The sequence below is a fragment of the Asterias rubens genome, chromosome 4 (genome assembly GCF_902459465.1).
Source record: "Asterias rubens chromosome 4, eAstRub1.3, whole genome shotgun sequence".
Classification (NCBI taxonomy): Eukaryota; Metazoa; Echinodermata; class Asteroidea; order Forcipulatida; family Asteriidae; genus Asterias; species Asterias rubens.
The window spans coordinates 4,141,556-4,162,516 of NC_047065.1; the positions used below are offsets into that span (position 1 = coordinate 4,141,556).

Consider the following 20,961-nt stretch of genomic DNA (forward strand, 5'->3'; position numbering starts at 1 on the left):
TCAATGAGTTGTTCGGGCTTTTGCCCGAACACCTAATTACAACATTTACATAGAGCACTAAATACGGAAGTTTTCCAGTTGAACAATAAAACCACACTGTGTAGTACTGTATCTTTTGAAAACGAAATCAACCCATTTTAGAATGTTGACTTTGAGTATGATAAACACCTTTCAATTCTATTATTGAGTAATGAAGTATCCCATAGAGACAAATGAGATCAAATTCTCTTTATGGTGTGTTGTTGTGCTTGTTTTAAGGCACTGCCGTCGATTTCACAAAACTCTTCCTAACTTAAGACTAATCTTAGGACTTAGGACGAGTCCCAACCCTGCCGAACAAAATCAATGAGTTGTTCGTCCTAACTTGAGATAAGACGAGTCCTAACTCTTTGTGAAATCGACGGCGACACCTTTGGTTTGTCAAAGACCAGTCTCCTCTCTTGGTGTATCTCAACAATTATTCATAAAATGACAAACCTGTGAAAATTTGAACTGAATTGGTCTTCGAAGTTGCGAATAATTGAAGAAAAAACAACTAGTCGCACAAGCTGTGTGCTTTCAGATGCCTTGAATTCAAGACCTCGGCTGAGGTCTTGAATTCAATTCAAATTTGTTAGTAAGAAATTACATTTTTTCTCACAATGTTTTATACTATCAACAGCTCTCAATTTCTTGTTACCAAGTAAGTTGTTATGCTACAATTATTGTGAATAATACTACCAATGGTGTCCAGTGCCTTTAAATAAAAACAGTATGCATGGTAAACTGTTCTAGTTTGTCAGTTTGTTAGAACAATTCTGGGCCAGCAAGCCCTTTGGTCTTGTGGAGTCCCCCTCCCCCCCCCCCCTAAATTCAATCCCTGCCATGCGTGATTGGTTTTTAAGTGGTCATCCTTCTTGTGTTTTTTCAATCAGTAACAAATTTCCCAGAGTTGCTTAATAATACAGTCAAACTGTGAAAATCTCATCAACTGAAATCTTTGGCAGTTAAAACAAAAAAATCTTACTGTAATTTTTGTGTGTGTGCACGTTCACATTTTATGCTTTTTGGTTTTATTTGATAAATGCAGGAATAAATGAACATATGAACTGTAGACGTGTGATTTTATTTAGGGAAAATTGTTTTGCAAATTGTAGTATTTTAAATAAATAATGAAATAACAATAAGTGACATTTATAACGCGCTTTTTCCAAAGGTCACAAAGTGCTCAAAGCGACACAAGAATACACTCTGATAGACAAGTTGACAGGATTGAGTGTGACACTGACTAAACACAAGAATAGCAAAGAGTCAAGTTAAATTGATTGATAAGTATTGTGTTTGTGTCTTTGCAGATACATGGGTATTGGTTTATCAACAGAGGAGTTTGTCACCAACATGAACAGACTACCAGGTAAGTCATTAATTGGTGCGTTCGAATAGCTTCCCTGGGTCGACCCCGGTGCCCCCCCCCCCCGGTACATTTGAAAAGCTTTGCGTCATTCCAGGGGCTCACCCTGGTCAGCCCCAAGTGCCCTGCTTGTGGAGTGGGTCACTTGGGGGCTGGCTCCAGGTGCATGACGTCACCACGAGATGTTAAGTGATCGTTCGAATAGCTCTTGTCAGTGGCTCACCCGAGTGAGCACTGTGGGGTCGACACAAGACGCTAATCGAGCACACCCTTACATTATTTGTAGGTGTTATGTCTCGGATAACGCCCAAGGTGTGCTCACTTTGTACCCACAAATAGCGGGGAACACCGAGGGCATTATACGACTTAATAACCCACATCTGTGACGTCATGCTATATTGATAAATCGTTCCATTTTTTTTGCCAGAATGGCGCAATGTATGTTTTACATTAAAGCATGTTTATACTCCAGTGAACCCCACACGCATTTTGATTTCATTTAAAAATGAAATTGGATATCTGACTTAATGACCTGCTCAAATTTTTTTTTCTTCTAATGAGGACATTTCTAATTATTCGCTTGATTTTACTCTGAAGGTTGGGACAAGCATTCCTTTGGTTACCACGGCGACAACGGGCACACATTCAACTCGGCGGGGAATGGTCAGCCGTACGGGCCCACGTTTACGACCGGCGACGTCGTCGGCTGCGGCGTCAACCTCATAGACAACACCTGCTTCTACACCAAGAATGGCGTCAACCTAGGGGTGGCGTTTACAGATTTACCTGTGAGTTTTAATTTGAGATGTGCAAACTTTGTACTTTCTTGTATGTTTTCCAAAGGGACTGTCACTTTATTTTTTTGATGCAAGTTTGTCCCAAACAATCCTGAAAACCACTATTGGTAAGGGTTTGAGTTTTGCATTACTGAGTCCCCTTTTTCGCAGCTTAAAACAAAAATGTTTCTCCCAGTTTGGCATTGGCAAGGTTTCAGGTTTCAGGTTTAGTTTCTATACTATAAATTAAGGAAGGAAAGATCTTTAATGGAACTTGGGATAATGAGGTCAGACAAGAAGCCACAGTTTATACTAGTACATCTGCCCTCCACACTAAGAAAAACAAGACTCTCTTCAACTTGAATTGAGCTGTGAAATTTGCACTTTCTACACATAGATTAAATTTTTTCAAATAAATACACATTTTTAATTTAACTTACTTTGATACAATTGACACAGGATATGAAATAACAAGTATTGACCTTGTACAGTACACATTTTTAGTGACAAGGAATTAATTCTCTCGCTCTTTGATCATTTACCTGGATTATGAAATAAATTTTTTTTACCTTCTATGGTACTGCTGAGCTGTAGTTAATGAGGTTTTCAGAATTATGGTGATCAGCGGATTTTTGTTGTTTTCACTGCAGTCATTTAGTAATAATGCACTAACCTTTCCATGACACGTACAATCTGACTTCCTAGCGATGCCATTCAAGGCTGGTGTGCTTCTCGTTTACGTGACAGCAACCATGTTAAAGAGACATTGCCTGGGATCAGGCAAGTGGGTCTACATGTAGGAAAAGCGTTTGTAACCATTTGTTATAAAATGCATAGAAAGATGTTTAAAACGTAGGATATAATGATCCACACAAATATGCCTCAAAATTGCGTAGCTTTCCTTTTACTTCCGGAACTAACACGGTACGCCATTTTGTGGAGTCAAAAATTTGACTCGACAAAACGGCTGACCATGTTAGTTCACTATGTTAGAGGAAAAACTGTGCGATTTCGAGGCATGTTTGTGTGGATCATTGTATTCTACTTTTAAAAAGCATCTTTCTAACACTATGCATTTTATAACAAATGGTTTCAAACACTTTTCCTAGACCATGCTTGCCCAATCCGAGGCAACATGTCCCTTTAAAGGGTTTGGGTACTTTTTGTTCGACACACAGCGTGAACGTTCACAGATTTACATTAAACTTACACGGCTTAAAGATAATTATAGTAGAAAGCTTCCCTTAAAATATTACTTGCTGAGGGGCTGTAGTTTTTGAGACATGGGTAAAACAATTTCACGAAAATAATTCTCTTCTCGGTGAGATGAAAATTATTTTACCACAACAGATTATTTAGGTGACTCTCCTGTGATTTTTCAGGCTGAAACTTCTTCTGGGAAATTTTAATGTTGCATACCATCTACTTTCACAGTGAGTAGGGATTAATGTCAAGGCCAAAAACTTGATCTACAAAATATCAAAACCCTTTAAAGGCAGTGGACACTATTGGTAATTGTCAAAGACTAGCCTTCACAGTGTACCTCAACATGTGCATAAAATAAGTAACCTGTGAAAATTTGAGCTCAATCGGTCATCAAATTTGCGAGATAACAATGAAAGAAAAAACACCCTTGTCACAAGAAGTTGAGTGCGTTTAGATGGTTGATTTCGAGACCTCAAGTTCTAAATCTGAGGTCACAAAATCAAATTCGTGGAAAATTACTTCTTTCTCGAAGGAGGGAGCCGTTTCTCACAATGTTTTATACCATCAACCTCTCCCCATTACTCGTCACCAAGAAAGGTTTTATGCTAATAATTATTTTGAGTAATTACCAATAGTGTCCACTGCCTTTAAGTCATAGACTTGGCAGGGACTCAAAATAGTTGGCTACCCAGCTGAGTTTTCCTGACAGACTCTCTCTCCCTATTTATCTCTCCCGATTTATTGCTATCTGTAGCGGTAGTTAAATCTTAAAGGCAGTGGACACTATTGGTTATTACTCAAAATAATTTTTAGCATAAAAAACTTACTTGGTAAGTTGAGTAAGTGAGTAATGGAGAGCTGTTGATAGTATAAAATATTGTTAGAAACGGCTCCCTCTGAAGTAATGTAGTTTTCGAGAAAGATGTAATTTTTTCATGAATTTAGATTTAGATTTTGAGGTCTGGAAATCAAGCTTCTGAAAGCACACAACTTTGTGTGACAAGGGTGTTTTAGTCTTTCATTATGATCTTGCAACTTCGACGACAAATTTTGCTCAAATTTTCACAGGTTTGCTATTTTGTGCATTATGTTGAGATACACCAAGTGAGAAGACTGGCCTTTGACAATTACCAATAGTGTCCAGTGTCTTTAAAAAGACCCATTGCCTTTGGATCGGGTGCTTTGTGGCTAAGCGTTTGTTATGAAATGGATATATGGTTGGAAAGATGTTTTGAAAGTAGAATATTACGATTTACATAAATATTCCTTTAAAGACCATGGACACTATTGGTAATTGTCAAAGACCAATCTTCACAGTTGGTGTATCTCTACATATGCATAAAATAACTAACCTGTGAAAATTTGAGCTCAATTGGTCGTGAAAGTTGCGAGATAATAATGAAAGAAAAAACGCCCTTGTCAAAACTACGTTACTTCAGAGGGAGCCGTTTCTCACAATGTTTTATGCTATCAGTCTCTCCCCATTACTTGTTACCAAGTAAGGTTTTATGAAAATAATTATTTCGAGTAATTACAATGTACCAATAGTGTCCACTGCCTTTAAGTAGTGTTGTTTTGATTTTGCTTTGTGAGCTAAAATGGTCCGCCATTTTGTAGCAGAAAGTTCCCTGAAAATAAGCAAATTTGTCCATGTTCTAATCAACATATTTAAAGATCTCCCTGGATTATGGATTTTTCCACTACCAACACACTTTGTACAACAAGCAAGTCTGCAGATTATCATGTATTTTCCATTGCCAATAACTCTTCTTAAATAACACATGTACATGTATGGGCCCAATTTCATAGAGCTGATAAGCACACAAATTTGCTGCATGAGATTTCTTCCTTGATAAAAACAAGATTACCAACCAAATTTCCATTTGTTGCATATTGCTTGTTACTGGTGTTCAACTGTTGTTTGCTTATCCTGAAAATGATGTCGAAATTTGGTTAGTAATCCTGTATTTATCATGGAAGCAATTTCATGCTAAGCAAATTTTTATGCTAAGCAGCTCTATGAAATTGGGCCATGGTCTTTATTAGTCGTTCTGTTAATTATTCATGCTTTGCTCGCTGAGAGGCGTTTGCCCAGAAATGCAAATCCAATAGCAAACATTTTTATCACCATTAGAGCTTTAACAGAGCAGATATCTCATGGCTCAGATGCAAGAAGCCCGTTTATAATTGCACATGTACATGGTTTGAGTTGAACTTGTGTGAACTTCAAATTTACAAGACAAATGTCCTGCTCATGCAGTCCACAAGATGTCAGTTCTCCGGCCCTCTGAATTCTAATGGCAACTCCACAGTTTTCTAAAAGTTATGTGAGAATTAGTGCGTGTACATTAAATACTGTTTGGTTTTACCCTGACACTGATGTGTGTCAAGCACTGAATACTCAGAAAAAAAAAATCACAGGCATATTACTTGAGTGGGATTCGAACCCACAGCCTTTGCAATTCTAGTGCAGATTTTTTTCAACAGCCTGTCATAGCCCTGATGTTTGTATTCTTTCACATGTTTGTGATCAAACCAAATTGTAAAAAAATAAGCAGCAGAACCAGTTATGAAAATAAGCAGCAGTTCAGTTATGGAACAGTCTTCCAGAGGTTGTTAAACAAGATGAGACAACGGAACAATTCAAAACCTGGTTAAAAACATATATGTTACCTTTGTATAATAATTTTAATTTCCTTTTACAGCGCATAGGGACCTCACGATGATATGCGCTATAAAAGAAAGGATTTATTATTATTGTTATAATCAAGACTTAATTTTGTTTGCCTTTGCAGAGCAATCTCTACCCTACAGTCGGCCTGCAGACGCCAGGAGAGATTGTGGATACTAACTTCGGACAGAATCCATTTGTCTTCAACATAGATGACCTCATGCAGGTAAGTTGAGGGAGAATTGCAACATTAAAACAAATGGTAACTCAAAGTTATACTGGAGGCTTCTAAGCCCTAATAGAGGGTATGTTCAGACGCGGGGTTAAACTAGTCCTTAATCCGAGCACCGCGGGTGTCCAAAAGATAAACATGACTTAGTCCAAAATTGGCTTGCGTTCACACAGTGAGTTTATTCTGGTCAAGCGGACTAAACTAGCCCACGATGTTGATTATTGGGTCATGCATCGGCGAACCTTACTATTGCTGGTTCCGGTTTGTTACATTGTCCATGCGTTTTCCACAGGGTTTCGATCCGCTATCGTCTCTACAAACCTCATGGTCATCATGTATTCCATCTTTAAAGACGGCAAAATCGCTTCATATCCTTGCTTGGCCCCAGCACAAACGCAATTCTATTGTGCCCGCTGAAGTTTCCGTTCCGCACTGCCCTCGATGAACGAAACATTTACACGTTGTTGTCGAAAGCTTCAAATTATTTTTGAGTGTGAACTTTTGTAAATATATCACAACTTAGTCATTGAGAAGTCGTAGCCTACACACATTCTCATGTTACGTTAAAAATTGTTTTTCAATTCAACATTAGTCTGGTACTCGTATAACTGTTACGTAAAGTTGTTGAGGGCAGGAACCAGATACAACCTAGTTTTCGAACCCAAACTTTGGTCTTAATTGTCGATCCCGTGTGTGTAGCTTACATGTAGCTGTGATTAGATGCCACTTTCTTCACGGCAAAACCTGTTCGTTATCATGAAGTAGCGTTTCGTACAGAAGAAGTGAATTTAAAAACTAAAAAGTGCTACTAAAAATGAGAACTTGTTTTCGTGCGAGGTCCATTTTAAACATTTTCGGCGAAGGGGAATAGCGGGGCCCCAACACTTAATGGTAACATAAAGGGAAGGCAGCGGAGAGACGCAAGGAGATATTATAGTATAGCTCCATGGATTCATGCAGACACCACCCAATACTCGCTGCCGATCCATCCATACACGTGGAATGACGTCACCTTTGTTGCCGCGGTCATTTGGGCTAAAATAGACCGGAAGTAGCAGGTCAGTTGCGTTCCAACGATGGTTTACTGGGCCTCGCAGCGGGGGGTTGGTCGTAAAACCTGGGCTAAGTTAGGCTAGTTTAGGGGTTTATTTTAGCCCAGCTCAGTGGGTCAAATTAACCCTCGCGGACCAGAATATTGCGTTCCCACGCAGGGTTAGTTTAGCACTTTTGGATTAAGGACTAGTTTAACCCCACGTCTGAACGTACCCAGAGAGGACATAATGCTGGAGTGGTTTAAAGACACTGGACACTATTGGTAATTGTCAAAGACTAGCCTTCAGAGTTGGTATATCTAAGCATATGCATAAAATAAACCTGTGAAAATCGGTCGTCGGAGTTGCGAGATAATAATGAACGAAAAAACACCCTTGTCACACGAAGTTGTGTGCTTTCCGATGCTTGATTTGGAGACCTCAAGTTCTAAATCTTAGGTCTTGAAATCAAATTCGTGGAAAATTACTTCTTTCTCAAAACTATGTGACTTCAGCGGGAGGCGTTTCTCACAGATTTTTGTACTATCAACTGCTCCCCATTACTTGTTACCAAGTAAGTTGTTTGTGTGCACATTTTTTGGGGGAGTAATTACCAATTGTTTCCAGTGCCTTACAAGGCAACATTTTTGAAGAAAGTCACAATAAAAGTCACCTGTGAAAGTTTTAGCTGATACTTGCAAAAACAGCAAAAAACTTTCGCAGTATTTTCACACGAACGTTAATTCCACCCACGTGTAGCGAGGGTGACATTTGGTACCAACTGCATTAATGGGCGCAGCATTTGTGAATCGACACCAACCCTCAGAATTCCAAGAAACACTTTATTCATTTCGCATATACAAAAGTTTTTTGGGTGAAAACCATACTTCTTCAGAATAGTCATTACTATCAACAGCTACAGTAATTCTTACCAAGTAAGTTTTGATGGTCATATATTTGTGGAGTAATTACCAATCTTTGACCCTACCTTAAATGGAAAAAAGGTTGTAGTAACTGCTTTGCATAGTTATTCAGAGTTTATTCTGTTCATTGGTTTATTGTTATATTACAGGAAATGCGAATGAAGACCTGTGCCACAATTTCAAAGTTTCCAGTTCCAGACGATAAAGGGGAATGGCAGACCACCCTTCACAGGTACGTTGGTAAAAACACTTGAAAGAGAAAAAAAAAATCCCTGTGCATTTTTAGGGGGGATGGTTGGCTTGTGCGTAAGGCGCTCGCCTCTCCCCAAGGTGACCCTGGTTCGATGATACCCGGCCAGGGCCAAACGTGAGTTGAGTTGTGCGTTGGTGCTCTGCTGTGCCACAAAACAGTTTATAGAAAAAAAGACATAAAATAAAATAAATGGTTTTGTTGTAGGCAATTAGTAGTTTTAGAAGGACCAAGGAGCTTGCAATTTTTTGCAAAAGATGTTCTTAAAAGATGTTCAAGAAATGTCACCCCAGGCCACTTTAAATCTATCACATCTGGTGTTCACATCTAGATTTTGACTGCAGCTTTTACCGTTTTTGTTCACCCCCATTCCAGAATGGTGTCCACCTACCTAGTCCACCATGGTTACTGTTCAACAGCACAGCGTTTCGCAAGATGTACGGGTCAAACCATCGCAGAGAAGTTAACATCAATTGCAAACAGACAAAGTAAGTCTTGATCATCGAGGGGCCTTTGAGCAAACACGGTGTGTTATTATTTTTGTTGTTGAATATGTACCCTGGGGTCGATTTCGCAAACAGCCACATGGTTGATTTGAGCTGTGTGTTAATTTTAGTTGCTAAGCAAAGTGTAATGTCACAGTACAAATCACTGGCAATTCTCTGACAACTCATTTGAAGATCAATCTTAGCTCTTTGTGAAATTGGCCCCCTGTTTCCACAAAATGTGACCTTTGTAGCTACTTAAAGTTGTTCTGATATCTTGAGAAACTTTGCTCCCGTCTGAATCAGAAATTCATTTTTGAAAGGAAAACTTATCTTCTCACAGGGGCTCGTAAATTACATTGGACTGCGGGACTGCTTGCCTGCAGACCAGTGATAGTTAGTGTCAGGCCAGTAAACTCAAGACTAGACAGACAAGCCTTGTGGCCTGGTGTTTTTTTTCTTTCAAATTCAATAATAATATCTCACTTAGTAATAACAAACAATTTATATTCAACTGTTGACTTTGAAGTCTGGCACCGGAACACACTCAATTCTGTTGAGTATCAAAGTATACAAACCCATAGAAATGAATCCTCTCTAGTGCTTGTTTAACTGAAGACAGTTTACTTGTTAAACTTCATAGAAAGTTCTTTCTCATTTAGATTATTGTAAAATAAAAAATTCTGGTGTGTTAACTTTTTTATATACAAGCCCCCGCGATGTTGTTGAACTTAACCCCGAATTTGAGAATTGCAAGGGGAAGTTATTGAATGCTAGGTGGCAGCAGACTTACCAGGTAAATTTCCATTGTTTGCAGCATTCTGAGTATGCTCACATTACCAAGTATAATGGATGCACCTGGTAAGTCTGCTGCCATCTAGAGCAAGTTTGATCAAGAGACTAAGGTTGACTATTGTCAACTAGTGGGCAATTTTGCCTGGTACCCAGGATGTATTTCATGCATATAGGTAACCATGTAACATTGACTAGTGGTCGCTGATCAAACTTGTCCCACGTGTCCCTTAAAGTCTCACACTGTGAAATGTTAGGTGTTGCATTGGTCATGTTGGTTGGCATTGGTTTGAGTGTGGTTAGTAGATGTATCATATTGTGTGTTGCCTGTATTAACATGAATTGTGTATTGTGCTACAGTTATACAGAGGCACGTGTTACACGGCCGCATGGGCGACGCCATCGAAACCACACAGAGACTATACGCAGGCTTGCTAGAACGCAAACCAAATCTGGAATTCATGCTCAAATGTCGCCAGTTTGTGGAAATGGTCAATGGAACGGACAGTGAAATCCGCAGCCTGCGCAACAACCCGCTGTCTCGGTCGTCCAGCCGGCACGCGAGCCCCGCAATGAGTCCACACCACGACAGTATATCAATGTCGTCGTCCTCAACGACGTCGTCTTCGCATCACGGGGAGGTACAACCACATCAGGGAAGCAGCGGCAGCAGTAGTAGTAGTAACGTCATACACATTAAGCTTGGGTCGGGCTCCCCGAAATCGCACCATCAGTTAGACCAGGCCAGTACCTCGGACACAAACTCAATGAACGGGTCCTCCCCTAAGGGACAAGTCATGAATGGGGGACCGGCTAAAGACCTCTCCTCCTCCTCCTCCTCCCACGATAATGAAATAGACATGGATGTGGACTACTCAAACAACCATCATCATCATCACCATGACGACAGGCCCAGGGACGTTGCAACAGCCAATGACAGGAATCTTAGGAACGGGGCGCCGGTCAGTAATGGCAGTGTACCGGTGATGAATGGGTCTTGTCCTGTCGATGAGATGGATACCGATGACATTGGTAGGGTTGTTAACTTTGTTTTGATGGGATGTGATTTCTATGATTTTAACTGGAAATCCTTGTTCTTAACCCACCCCCAAAAAGAAAATTGTTTATAATTAAGATCAAATTCATAAAAAAAATGAAGATTAAACCATATAGAATGTCCCAGATTGCAGAGTCAGGCTTTTTAAGCGCCCGCAAGCGCCCCCTAGGGCCTGTAAGCGTTCGCGCTTGCTAGTGTTTGCTCTCGCAAGCTTTTACGTTTTGCGCTCACAGTTCAGGTTTTTTTCCAGCAGCTTATTAAGTCTCACAGTTGCAAATTAGAATTCTTTTTAGAAATGAATAAGCCGAGTTTGCCACAAAGTATCTAACAGAAAAAAATATGCAGATATCTATGCAAATTAATTTGCAGTATGTTTCTAATAACCATCTTTGATCATTACCCAGTCATAGAGCCAAGAAGCACGAAACGGCAGTTGTGCGGGGGTAACATCGCTGCAATAGAACGCATGTTGTCTTTCGGCAGAGAGCTGCAAGCCATGTACGACAGACTGTGCAGAGAGGTGGGGAGAAGTGATACCAACCAGAAAGCATTACAGGTATGTACTATAGACGGTTTACTCAAGACACTGGACACTATTGGTAATTGTCAAAGACCAGTCTTCTCACTTGGTGTATCTCAACATAAAATAACAAACCTGTGAAAATTTGAGCTCGTCGAAGTTGTGAGATAATAATGAAAGAAAAAATACCCTTTTAACACAAAGTTGTGTGCTTTCAGATGCTTGATTTTGAGACCTCAAAATCTAATTCTGAGATCTCGAAATCAAATTCGTGGAAAATAACTTCTTTCTCAAAAACTACATCACTTCAGAGGGAGCTGTTTTTCACAATGTTTTATACTAGCAACCTCTCCCCATTACTCGTTACTAAGTAAGGTTTTTTGCTAATAATTATTTTCAGTAATTACCAATAGTGTCCACTGCCTTTGAAACCGTTAGTCTATGTCTCAGTCTTACTTACCTGTGTAGAGGGAACACCACATTTTGTCCCATTGAACAGTTATTCACATTACATTTTTAATGTACTTTTTAGATTCCTTGGGCTGCAGTTACTGAAAAGGTTTATTTACTTTTATTGCCATGGTAGATAGGTTAGACCTAGACCTACTTATTAAGCACCAAAGATGACATCCAGAAAACTGTCGTGTATGATATGATATAAGCTTCGGCTTCCAGATGATGACTCCATACTCTATATATTTATTTTTCTCTGCCTCATTAAATAGCTTTGTTTATTGGTTTTTCCTTAAAAAAAGAAAATTGTACCGTTTTCATGAAGTATGGAAATAAATGTAAGTTTGAATGAATATACAAGACACACCAACTGGTTAATCACGTGACAGAATTATCAGAAAGTGTAATGTGAGTAACCAATTTTGTGAGTAACCAATTATGGTTGTAACCAATTTTTGTATCATACATGACACAATCAAGAGGCTGAGAGACTTAAAGGCACTGGACACTATTGGTAATTACTCAAAATGATTATTAGCACAAAACCTTACTTGGTAACGAGTCATGGGGAGAGATTGATAGTATAAAACATTGTGAGAATGGGCTCCCTCTGATGTGAAATAGATTTCGCGGAAGAAGTAATTTTTCACGAACTTGATTTCGAGACCTCAAATTTAGAATTTGAGGTCTCGAAATCAAGCATCAGAACAAACAAATTACCAATAGTGTCCAGTGTCTTTAAAGTACATGTACATGTACTTATTTAATATTTAATATTTACCATTTGTTGCTATTGGAGTTTATTTAGCATGGCACACCCTGTAGTCACTTCAGAATAATGTCTGCTGCCATCTCATGAAATAACTTTGTGTTTGTGTTTCCCTTTATTCCCAAGGATGCATTCAGCCTGCTAGCGTATTCTGATCCATGGAGTAGTCCTGTCGGTTACCAGTTAGATCCGGTACTCAGAGAGCCTGTGTGTGCTGCCCTCAATAGTGCCATCTTAGGTAAGTCAGAACATAGGGTTGTCGGAACATAGGGGTGTCGGAACATAGGGGTGTCGGAACATAGGGTTGTCGGAACATAGGGTTGTCGGAACATAGGGGTGTCGGAACATAGGGGTGTCGGAACATAGGGGTGTCAGAACATAGGGTTGTCAGAACATAGGGTTGTCAGAACACAGGGTTGACAAAACATAGGGTTGACAGAACATCTATAGGGGTGTCAGAACATAGGGGTGTCAGAATATAGAGTTGTCAGAACATAGGGTGTCAGAATATAGAGTATTCACAGACTGTTCTTTTCCCCCAAAATGGTACATGCACGCAGTTACGCATTCTTTGCTTCCTTTTTCCTTTTTCTCTCTCCCGTTCCAACAGAATATCAGAATATGCCGAAGCACCCACTGTTGGAGTTGGCCATCGGACACACCATGGAGACCATGAAACTCATGTCCAAATATGGCCCCGGCTCATGTGCCTTCACCAGCGTACAAAGCTATATCCACTAACAACACGCCGCTAGCTGGTACCCCGCCAAAGTACCCCGCTCAAAGTTTGAGAAAGGAAATTCGTCATCCAACTCTTTTAAAAAAAGATTTTCAGTGGAGTTAATCTTTGAAGTGGAGAGGAATCTTTGAGAAAGTCAGGCCATTAACTAATTTGTTTTGCAAAATTGAATGTACATAACATGCTGCCTCTAACAGGCTGGATATAGGACTTAGGAGCAAAAATTATGCAGTGCCAGAGGCCAGAGTATAGGGGTAAGAGTAGGAGGGTTAACTATCTCACCATGATATTGTGCTTTTCACTTTTGCCTTTTAATACCTGTCTGGCTGCAAAGTTCCTTTAAAATTTATCATTTGGGATTGTTTTAGAAACAGTGTGCACAACAAATTATTGAACAACTGCCACATCGATTGTTTGATGTCCCAAGTGCAAAGGATTATTTTTGTTTTTAATTTTTAAAGTTTCAAATTGGGTATTGCTTGTTCGTCAATGACACCAAGACTGTCATGAGATTGCGTCTATTTGTGATAAGTAGAACTCTCAATACATAATTATCATAGTCTAAAGTCGACCAACTTATCAGGCAACAATACATAATTTTTGAACGCACAAAATATGCTTCTTGCGTAAATACTTCGGGTGGAATGCAGGAGTTTGGTCGGTGAATGATTTGGCTACATAGACAAATGCGTGAACTTGAACCTCTCTCCAAGTGGTCTTGCTGGCTTGTTTCTGAATGTACGCGTAAAACACTGTAGCTGCAAATTAGATTTCCCATCCAAGTCACACTGTTAGGGCCTATAAACACAAGAGGTCAACAAGTGAACAAGCTGGGGAATTTACTGAAATGAAAAGCCAATGGTTCTGCTGTCCCATCGCTGAAAATGTTGAGGGCAAAACCTGTTATTCCACACTATCTTTGGGGGGATGGTTGGCTTGTGCGTAAAGTGCTCCCCTCTCACTAAGGTGACCCTGGTTCGATACCTTGCCAGGGCCATAATGTGAGTTGAGTTGTGTGTTGGATCTCTGCTGTGCCAAAAGGGTTTTCCAGACATCCGGTTTTCCTCCCTCGGGATCTCTGGCTGTGCTCCGTGGTCATAATGGGTTGATGTGGCTGGCTGCCAAAGGCGCCCTTGCATGTTTGCTTCTTGAACAAGTTGTAGCCGCATCCTTTCGCAATTCAGCTCTTAGCTGTGAGTTAGGATGATTAGCCTCCCAAATTAATATAATATAATTAATATAAATTTGATGTAAGCACAAACAGTTTCAGGCCCTGTCATACATGTTTATTCCTCACATCACTTTGTCATATTCCTTGTTGACTTTCCCTCTCCCATTATCTTTCAAAGAAACAAATTTTCCATTGTAGAGTGACTTTTCTTGTTTTACTGCAAGCTTTTTCTTGAAAGCTTAAAAGCTGCATCCCCAAACACAAATGTCCCAACCCGACCAGTTACCCTTGAAACAAAATCTCAGACTAAGCTTACTCAAGTAATTTCTCCAAATTAAGTCAAAATGCTGTCCCCCTTAACACATTATTGAGTTAGAACCCTTAATGGCTGCTTTGTGGCATTTTGTTTGATACGTTATTTTGATCATGTTTTTGCTTTTTTGGTATTCCCAATCAATGATATTGACAAAATAGACCAACATAGGGCTAGATAGCTTAGTTGTTAGATGGCAATACTAACTTAAAGATAACCCATTTAGTCGTGTGACTCCATTGCCATCCAAAAATAATGTCAGGATGTTGCATTTACTTTTAATCAGTAATTTACGGCAGTTCTGTTGGAGTAGGTGTAGATACAAATAAAAAAAAAAGACATTAACCACAGACCTCCGCTGTATAAATGTTTTGCAGTACCTAGACTTGGTTGGTTGTTATCGACTGCGAATCCACCTTGTCACTTTTAACACCCAAAGCTGTAATTTGACTGTGTCCTAGATGTTAAAAACCCCCAAAAGATGCCAAGAATAAAACGTTCCCATTTCGTGCCATTCTGTGTAAAAATTTACGAGTATAAATAAGTACAGAGTTAACAGTTGTGCATTCTTTTTGAACATTTCAAGCTGGGGAGGAAAGACACTACTAAAGTCCAAACATTTAGATTTTATTTGCAGCAACGCGCAGAGGACATTTAATGGTGGTTCCTTCCTTCATACCGTGGAGAGACCAAATAATGTACGATTTATTTTTGTTTATTTTTATTTATTTTTTAATCAAAAAATACTTTCATAAGTTTTTCAATTTGTTTCCCATGGAGTTCTTCAAAAGTCAGAAGGCCCTTATTATTAGGTTGCAAAAGCATGGTGCATATTACTGCACAAAGTTGGCGTATCCAAAATGGCGACTGTTCCTAATGATGTCCTATACTTTTATACGCACTGACTTGGAAATCTTGCTGTAGCCATAGCCCTAGCCTTAGCCACAAATTCGGACAGGGCCTTAGACCTCAACCTCGCTACCATGGGCAGCGCGTCGTATCACGCCAGCTCCGCGTACGTCTCTAACCCCTGGGAGCGAAAGTCCGATCAACACCGAACGCCAAGGCAAGTTTATGACTTTTATTACACACAGCGCATCCAGCGCGTGCGCGACTAACGCCCAACACAGAACGAATCAACCACAGGACTAATTGTAATATCCCTTATATTTGGATATTTTGGAGTTACACTTCCAGGGGTTATGATCGAGCAAGGCATGCTGGGAAAAAATGGCGCGGCGAGATCGATCACCCCTGGGAACGAGGTTGCTTAGACCTCTATCATGCTGCCACCATCTTGGTAATGTTCCCTGTATCCAGTAACAGTAATGGATTCAAATGTTCATTTAAAAAAAAAAACTATAAAAAAAACTTTAAAAAACAGACTACTTCTCCTACCCCCCCCCCCCCCCCATCCAATTTGGGAAATGCATATCCCACTTGGTTAAGATTAGCGCTGCGATCACAATCGGACTGTACAAGTTTGTGATGCATTTAATAGAAATGCTGAATTTTACAATTAGAAAAACCCAAAACCAAAAATGCAATTGAGTTTTTGTTAAACCCTGCTTTATTTAAGATCAATTGAAATAATGAGAATTCATTTTTTTGTTATTTGTATATTTATAAATTTCTGAGTAGACTAGATCTTTTAAATTAATTCTTTGACATACAAGTATACTATGTACAGATGTATGTGATGAGTACAATTCTATCCCACTTTGATAACACAATGACTTCATAATGCACTTTCAACTCATATCAATTTCTTTATTGTGAATTTTACTCTACCAACAGCAACCACTATCCCCAGCAGATATTTTATAAACTAAAAAAAGATCATCCTGATGTATTACTTTTCTGTGTTTATTGTTTTGCTGTGAATGTTGTTTAAATAGTGATTAAAAATACAAATTCTTTGTTGTGCTGTTCATTGCCAAGATGTCGGCAGAAAACTTTTAAAGGTAATTAAAAATAAAACATAAATAACGGAAATTAACATTTTATTGTAGGAGTATGAGTTTCTTGAAAATGTTACATTGATATTTTTTTTATTTTGGATTGATGTCAAGAGCCAGTAGAGAGCCTTTCTAAACTCTGTCGTAAATGTTCCATTATTGGGAGGTTTTATTTATCCGGTTTGTAAGTGTGAAGTAATTCACTGTAAGTCACGCCCACTTTGCACAAACTGGCTCTGCTGATTCCCAGAAACCCGACAAAAGCTTTAAAAATTTGGACTTGGTTTTTACAAATTCTTCAAAAATATTAAGGACTAAGGTCTACTCAGAATTAAAGGGTGAGCGAATTAAAGACACTGGACACTTGTTTATGACTCAAAATAATTTTTAGCATAAAAACTTCCTTGGTAACGAGCAATGGAGAGCTGTTGATAGTATAAAACATTGTGAGAAACGGCTCCCTCTGAAGTAATATAGTTTTTGAGAATGAAGATTTTGGATTTTCAATTCTCATATATTGTGATGACCTGACAAGTTGCGCCCCACTGTCTCTATCAAGCAAAGAGCTAGAGATAGCAGGGGCCGATTTCACAAACAGCAAAGATTGATCTTAAAGGTACACGTTGCTTTGATCGGTTGAAAAATGTTTGGAAGCGTTTGTTATGAAATGCATATGGTTAGATAGATAATTTAAAAGTAAAACATAATAATCTACACAAACATCCCTTAAAATTGTACGGTTTTCCTTTTTACGGTAAAAATTTTGACTCCATAAAATGGCCGACCGTGTTAGTTCACAACGGATAAGAAAAACCGTGCAATTTTGAGACATGTTTGTGTGGATCATTATATTCTACTTCTAAATTTTCTATTTAAACATATGCATTTTATTACAAACATGTTTCAAACGCTTTTTAAAGACGAACTCGCCCGATCCAAGGCAACATGTCTTTTAAACTGCAAATCAATCATAGTTGGTGAAGTGTGATGCCACAATACAAATCACTGACAATTTGTCTTTCCATGGATTTTATTGCTTTGTGAAACCGGCCCCTAGACCGCGAAGACAAATGTCGACCTTGTTCATGCTCGCATAAGTTTGTTTAGTGACAATACGAAGAGCTTGCGCACGCAGGTTGTTGTGCGAACGACTCTACTCATGTTCTATCAATGCGACCAGCGACTTTTGCGCACGTTATTCATTTTCTTGTAATTATATTGGTCCATTCTTCACTGTGCTATGAAAACGGCTATTCATCACCAGCGATGCGACCAAACCCAGTAGGCTGGTTCCAAATGGTCGACTAGCGTAGACCAACTATCGTCGACTAGACAGAGTTCGGGCACTTAGCGGAACTATGGTCATCGATAGTCCTTGCGCGAACTTGACCCTTGATGAAAGATTTCAATATCATATTGGGGCACCCTCTTTGATGGATGTACCCTTATTATAAAATGATGTTGTTTTGAACAATGCAGAACTTGACCCTCTCTTATTACACTTTCTTCAAAAATATGTTCGCGGTTGTACCTATTGGCACTGGACGTTATGAAAGTATCTCTATGGTTGAGATACGTTATTAATTCAGTTCCTAGACAGCATGTTCCTGTTGATTTTCCAGACCCAATTTCACAGAGTTGTGAATTATGCAAATTTGGTAGCAAGAGAAACCTTATTAATTAAAATAGGACTTTTTACTTGTTCAAAACCAAATTACTTTTAAAATGACCCAGTCAGTTTTCCTTGTGGTTTATTACTTGATACTTGAAAGAAAGTGCTGTCGCAGGTTGCATCTGGACAGCATGATGTTCATGTGCAGTGGTTTCTGACTTGCACCCCTGAACAAAGATACTGACAAAATAAGGAGACCGCCAATATAGACTGTTACCATTCAAATACCTGTCCCACAACATGGCGTTTGTGAGCGTGTGCCATATAACAGGAACGCTGCGTGCTTCATTGATGTAGTAGGCCTTTAAGGCCCGGTCCCACTGCAGCGATAACGAGAACGATAACGATCACGACGCAAAGAGAGCGCGTTCTATTGGCGTCGTTATCGTTATCGCTGCAGTGGGACCGGGCCTTTAGACGCGCATCCGGCTTATCTACATTATGGCCACTTTCATAGCAACAAAGGGGTTATTTTATACGGTCTATAGGGTTAACTGGCCGCAGTTGGCAGAGCGCTGGCATATTTTGTCCAGAGTACTCCGTCTCAGGCTCAAATCCCGCTGAAGTCATTTGTCTTTTTCAACCCAAACTAATTAGAAAAAGAGTGCACTTTGCGTGCAACTGGCTCTTTTAATGTTTGCTTTAGAAATCAATTGTCAAAAGTGGGCCCCATTTCAGTGATACCCAAACTTGTGAGCGCCAAAGGATTTCAACAAGTTTCTACAAAAACATGTTGGAAAGATCGATTCATTGTACATACGTATTATTATTAAAAAGTTGTGAATAAACAGTGTAAATTATCAAAATGATTTCTTCTTTGCTTATAAATAATGGTCAACACTTGCATTGAACAGCGCAAAACAGATTTGTATGAGTTGAAAGGTATCAGCATTAATTGCACAGAGACAAAAAAGTATAAGTTCCCATTCTTAGCGACTTCTTTTTTTGGTTATTGATTGTAGAGGTGGGAAAAACAAATTTAAAAATAAAGTAGAAGTTTTGTCTATTTATTCCCAGACTTTTTAAGAAAAGGATAATGTGATTTTTTGAGAAATATGTAGTGTATACATGGATTTATAAAACATGTATTATTGATGATGAATAAATGAAATAATAAATGCTGCTCATGTGCAGATGAAAATAAAGTTGGTGTTGTAAGATGGTTTACTTGTTACCCCCAGGAATGTTTAGAGGTGCTACTGGCTGCATGTTAGTGTACTTTGTAGGGCACTGGGTGTAGGACCAGAGTAAAGGCCAAGTCACTCTGCAGTGATAACGAAAACACTATCGATCCAACACAAAGGGAATGCATTATATTGGTTGAAATGCTCCACGCAGAATACGCCTATGCTTATTCAACCAATCGAGGGCGCTCGTTGTCATTCTCATTATTGAGGCCTGTGTGACCGGGCCATAAGGGTTCAAATCCAGGGGCCGATTTCACAAAGAGCTAAGATTGATCTTAATGTGTTACTAGAATGATATTTTAGACAGCAACACCTTGCAGACATTTCCCCTCGGTCCCGGTTTTGCCTCAATTGGGAAAATATCATGCTCCGGGATCTCAACAAAAATTATGCTAACCATAATAAGGTTATCATCTAAAGTATATATATGTCACATGCTCAAGTTGTGACTTGTATCCTGCTCATTTCTGCTTCTGTTTGACCCAGTTCTCCAACTTGCAAGCCTCTGAAGGGATAAATTTTCACACTTGGAACCAGACTTCACTATGAGATGACTTTATTCTATACGATGTTAAACAACGATTGAAAATCATTTACAAGAAATGCACAGAGTCATCCAGTTTTTATACATAAAGAGACTCAAGAAAACAGTTGTAAAGCTTGGTTTAAGGCCGAGTCACACTGCAGCGATAACGACACACAGAGAACGCATTGAATTGGTTGAATTGCTCTACGCAGAATACGCACACGCTCATTCAACCAATAGAATGCGTTCTCTTTGCGTCGTTATCGTGAACGTTCTCAGTACCACTGCAGTGGGACCGGGCCTTTATACTTCACGCTAGCGCAAAGCGATTTTGATGTGGTCGTGCCTATGCAGCTTCTTCGCTACAAAAAAAAAATGCTTCGCATTTGCGTAAAACCCAGACTGAAAGAATGTACTTGAATCTGGCTCTCGAAAACAATATTTCTGACAATCAAAAAACTGTACATACATCGTTGTTGTATTTCTGTACAAATATGAACAATAAAATAAATATGTTTACTACGTTACACCTCTGAATTGAAATGGATGAGTGACGTACTTTTCCATTGATATAACCGACGGGAACCGTCCTTACTGTTCTCCTCCCTATAGGAGTGTACAGTACTTCTCCCTCTCAGTTTTGTGTAAGATTTAGGCAATTTTAAATAGTAATGTAATGTTTTACTCCAAATTATTTAACTATGTAACTGTTCATGTAATTCTGCTGCTGGCAGCGAATTGAATAGAATTTTAATAAACCATTGTAATAATAATAATTACTTGGCGCTTACTTCTCTTCACAAGGTACGAATTAGACCCTAAGAAATTTATGTACAAATC

General features: G+C 39.2%; 1 protein-coding gene across 1 annotated transcript in view; it reads left to right on the top strand.

Moving 5' to 3' along the window:
• LOC117289049 (ran-binding protein 9-like) overlaps window positions 1-15,096 on the top strand; it is a 42,191-nt gene extending 27,095 nt beyond the window's left edge. The window contains exons 3-11 of the mRNA XM_033769974.1: window positions 1,335-1,393; window positions 1,988-2,178; window positions 6,168-6,269; window positions 8,379-8,461; window positions 8,855-8,967; window positions 10,117-10,788; window positions 11,218-11,369; window positions 12,682-12,793; window positions 13,166-15,096. Coding sequence (XP_033625865.1) covers window positions 1,335-1,393; window positions 1,988-2,178; window positions 6,168-6,269; window positions 8,379-8,461; window positions 8,855-8,967; window positions 10,117-10,788; window positions 11,218-11,369; window positions 12,682-12,793; window positions 13,166-13,296 — 1,615 coding nt within the window. The 3' untranslated portion in view covers window positions 13,297-15,096. The remainder of the gene's footprint in view (window positions 1-1,334; window positions 1,394-1,987; window positions 2,179-6,167; window positions 6,270-8,378; window positions 8,462-8,854; window positions 8,968-10,116; window positions 10,789-11,217; window positions 11,370-12,681; window positions 12,794-13,165) is intronic.
• Window positions 15,097-20,961: the final 5,865 nt, after the last annotated feature.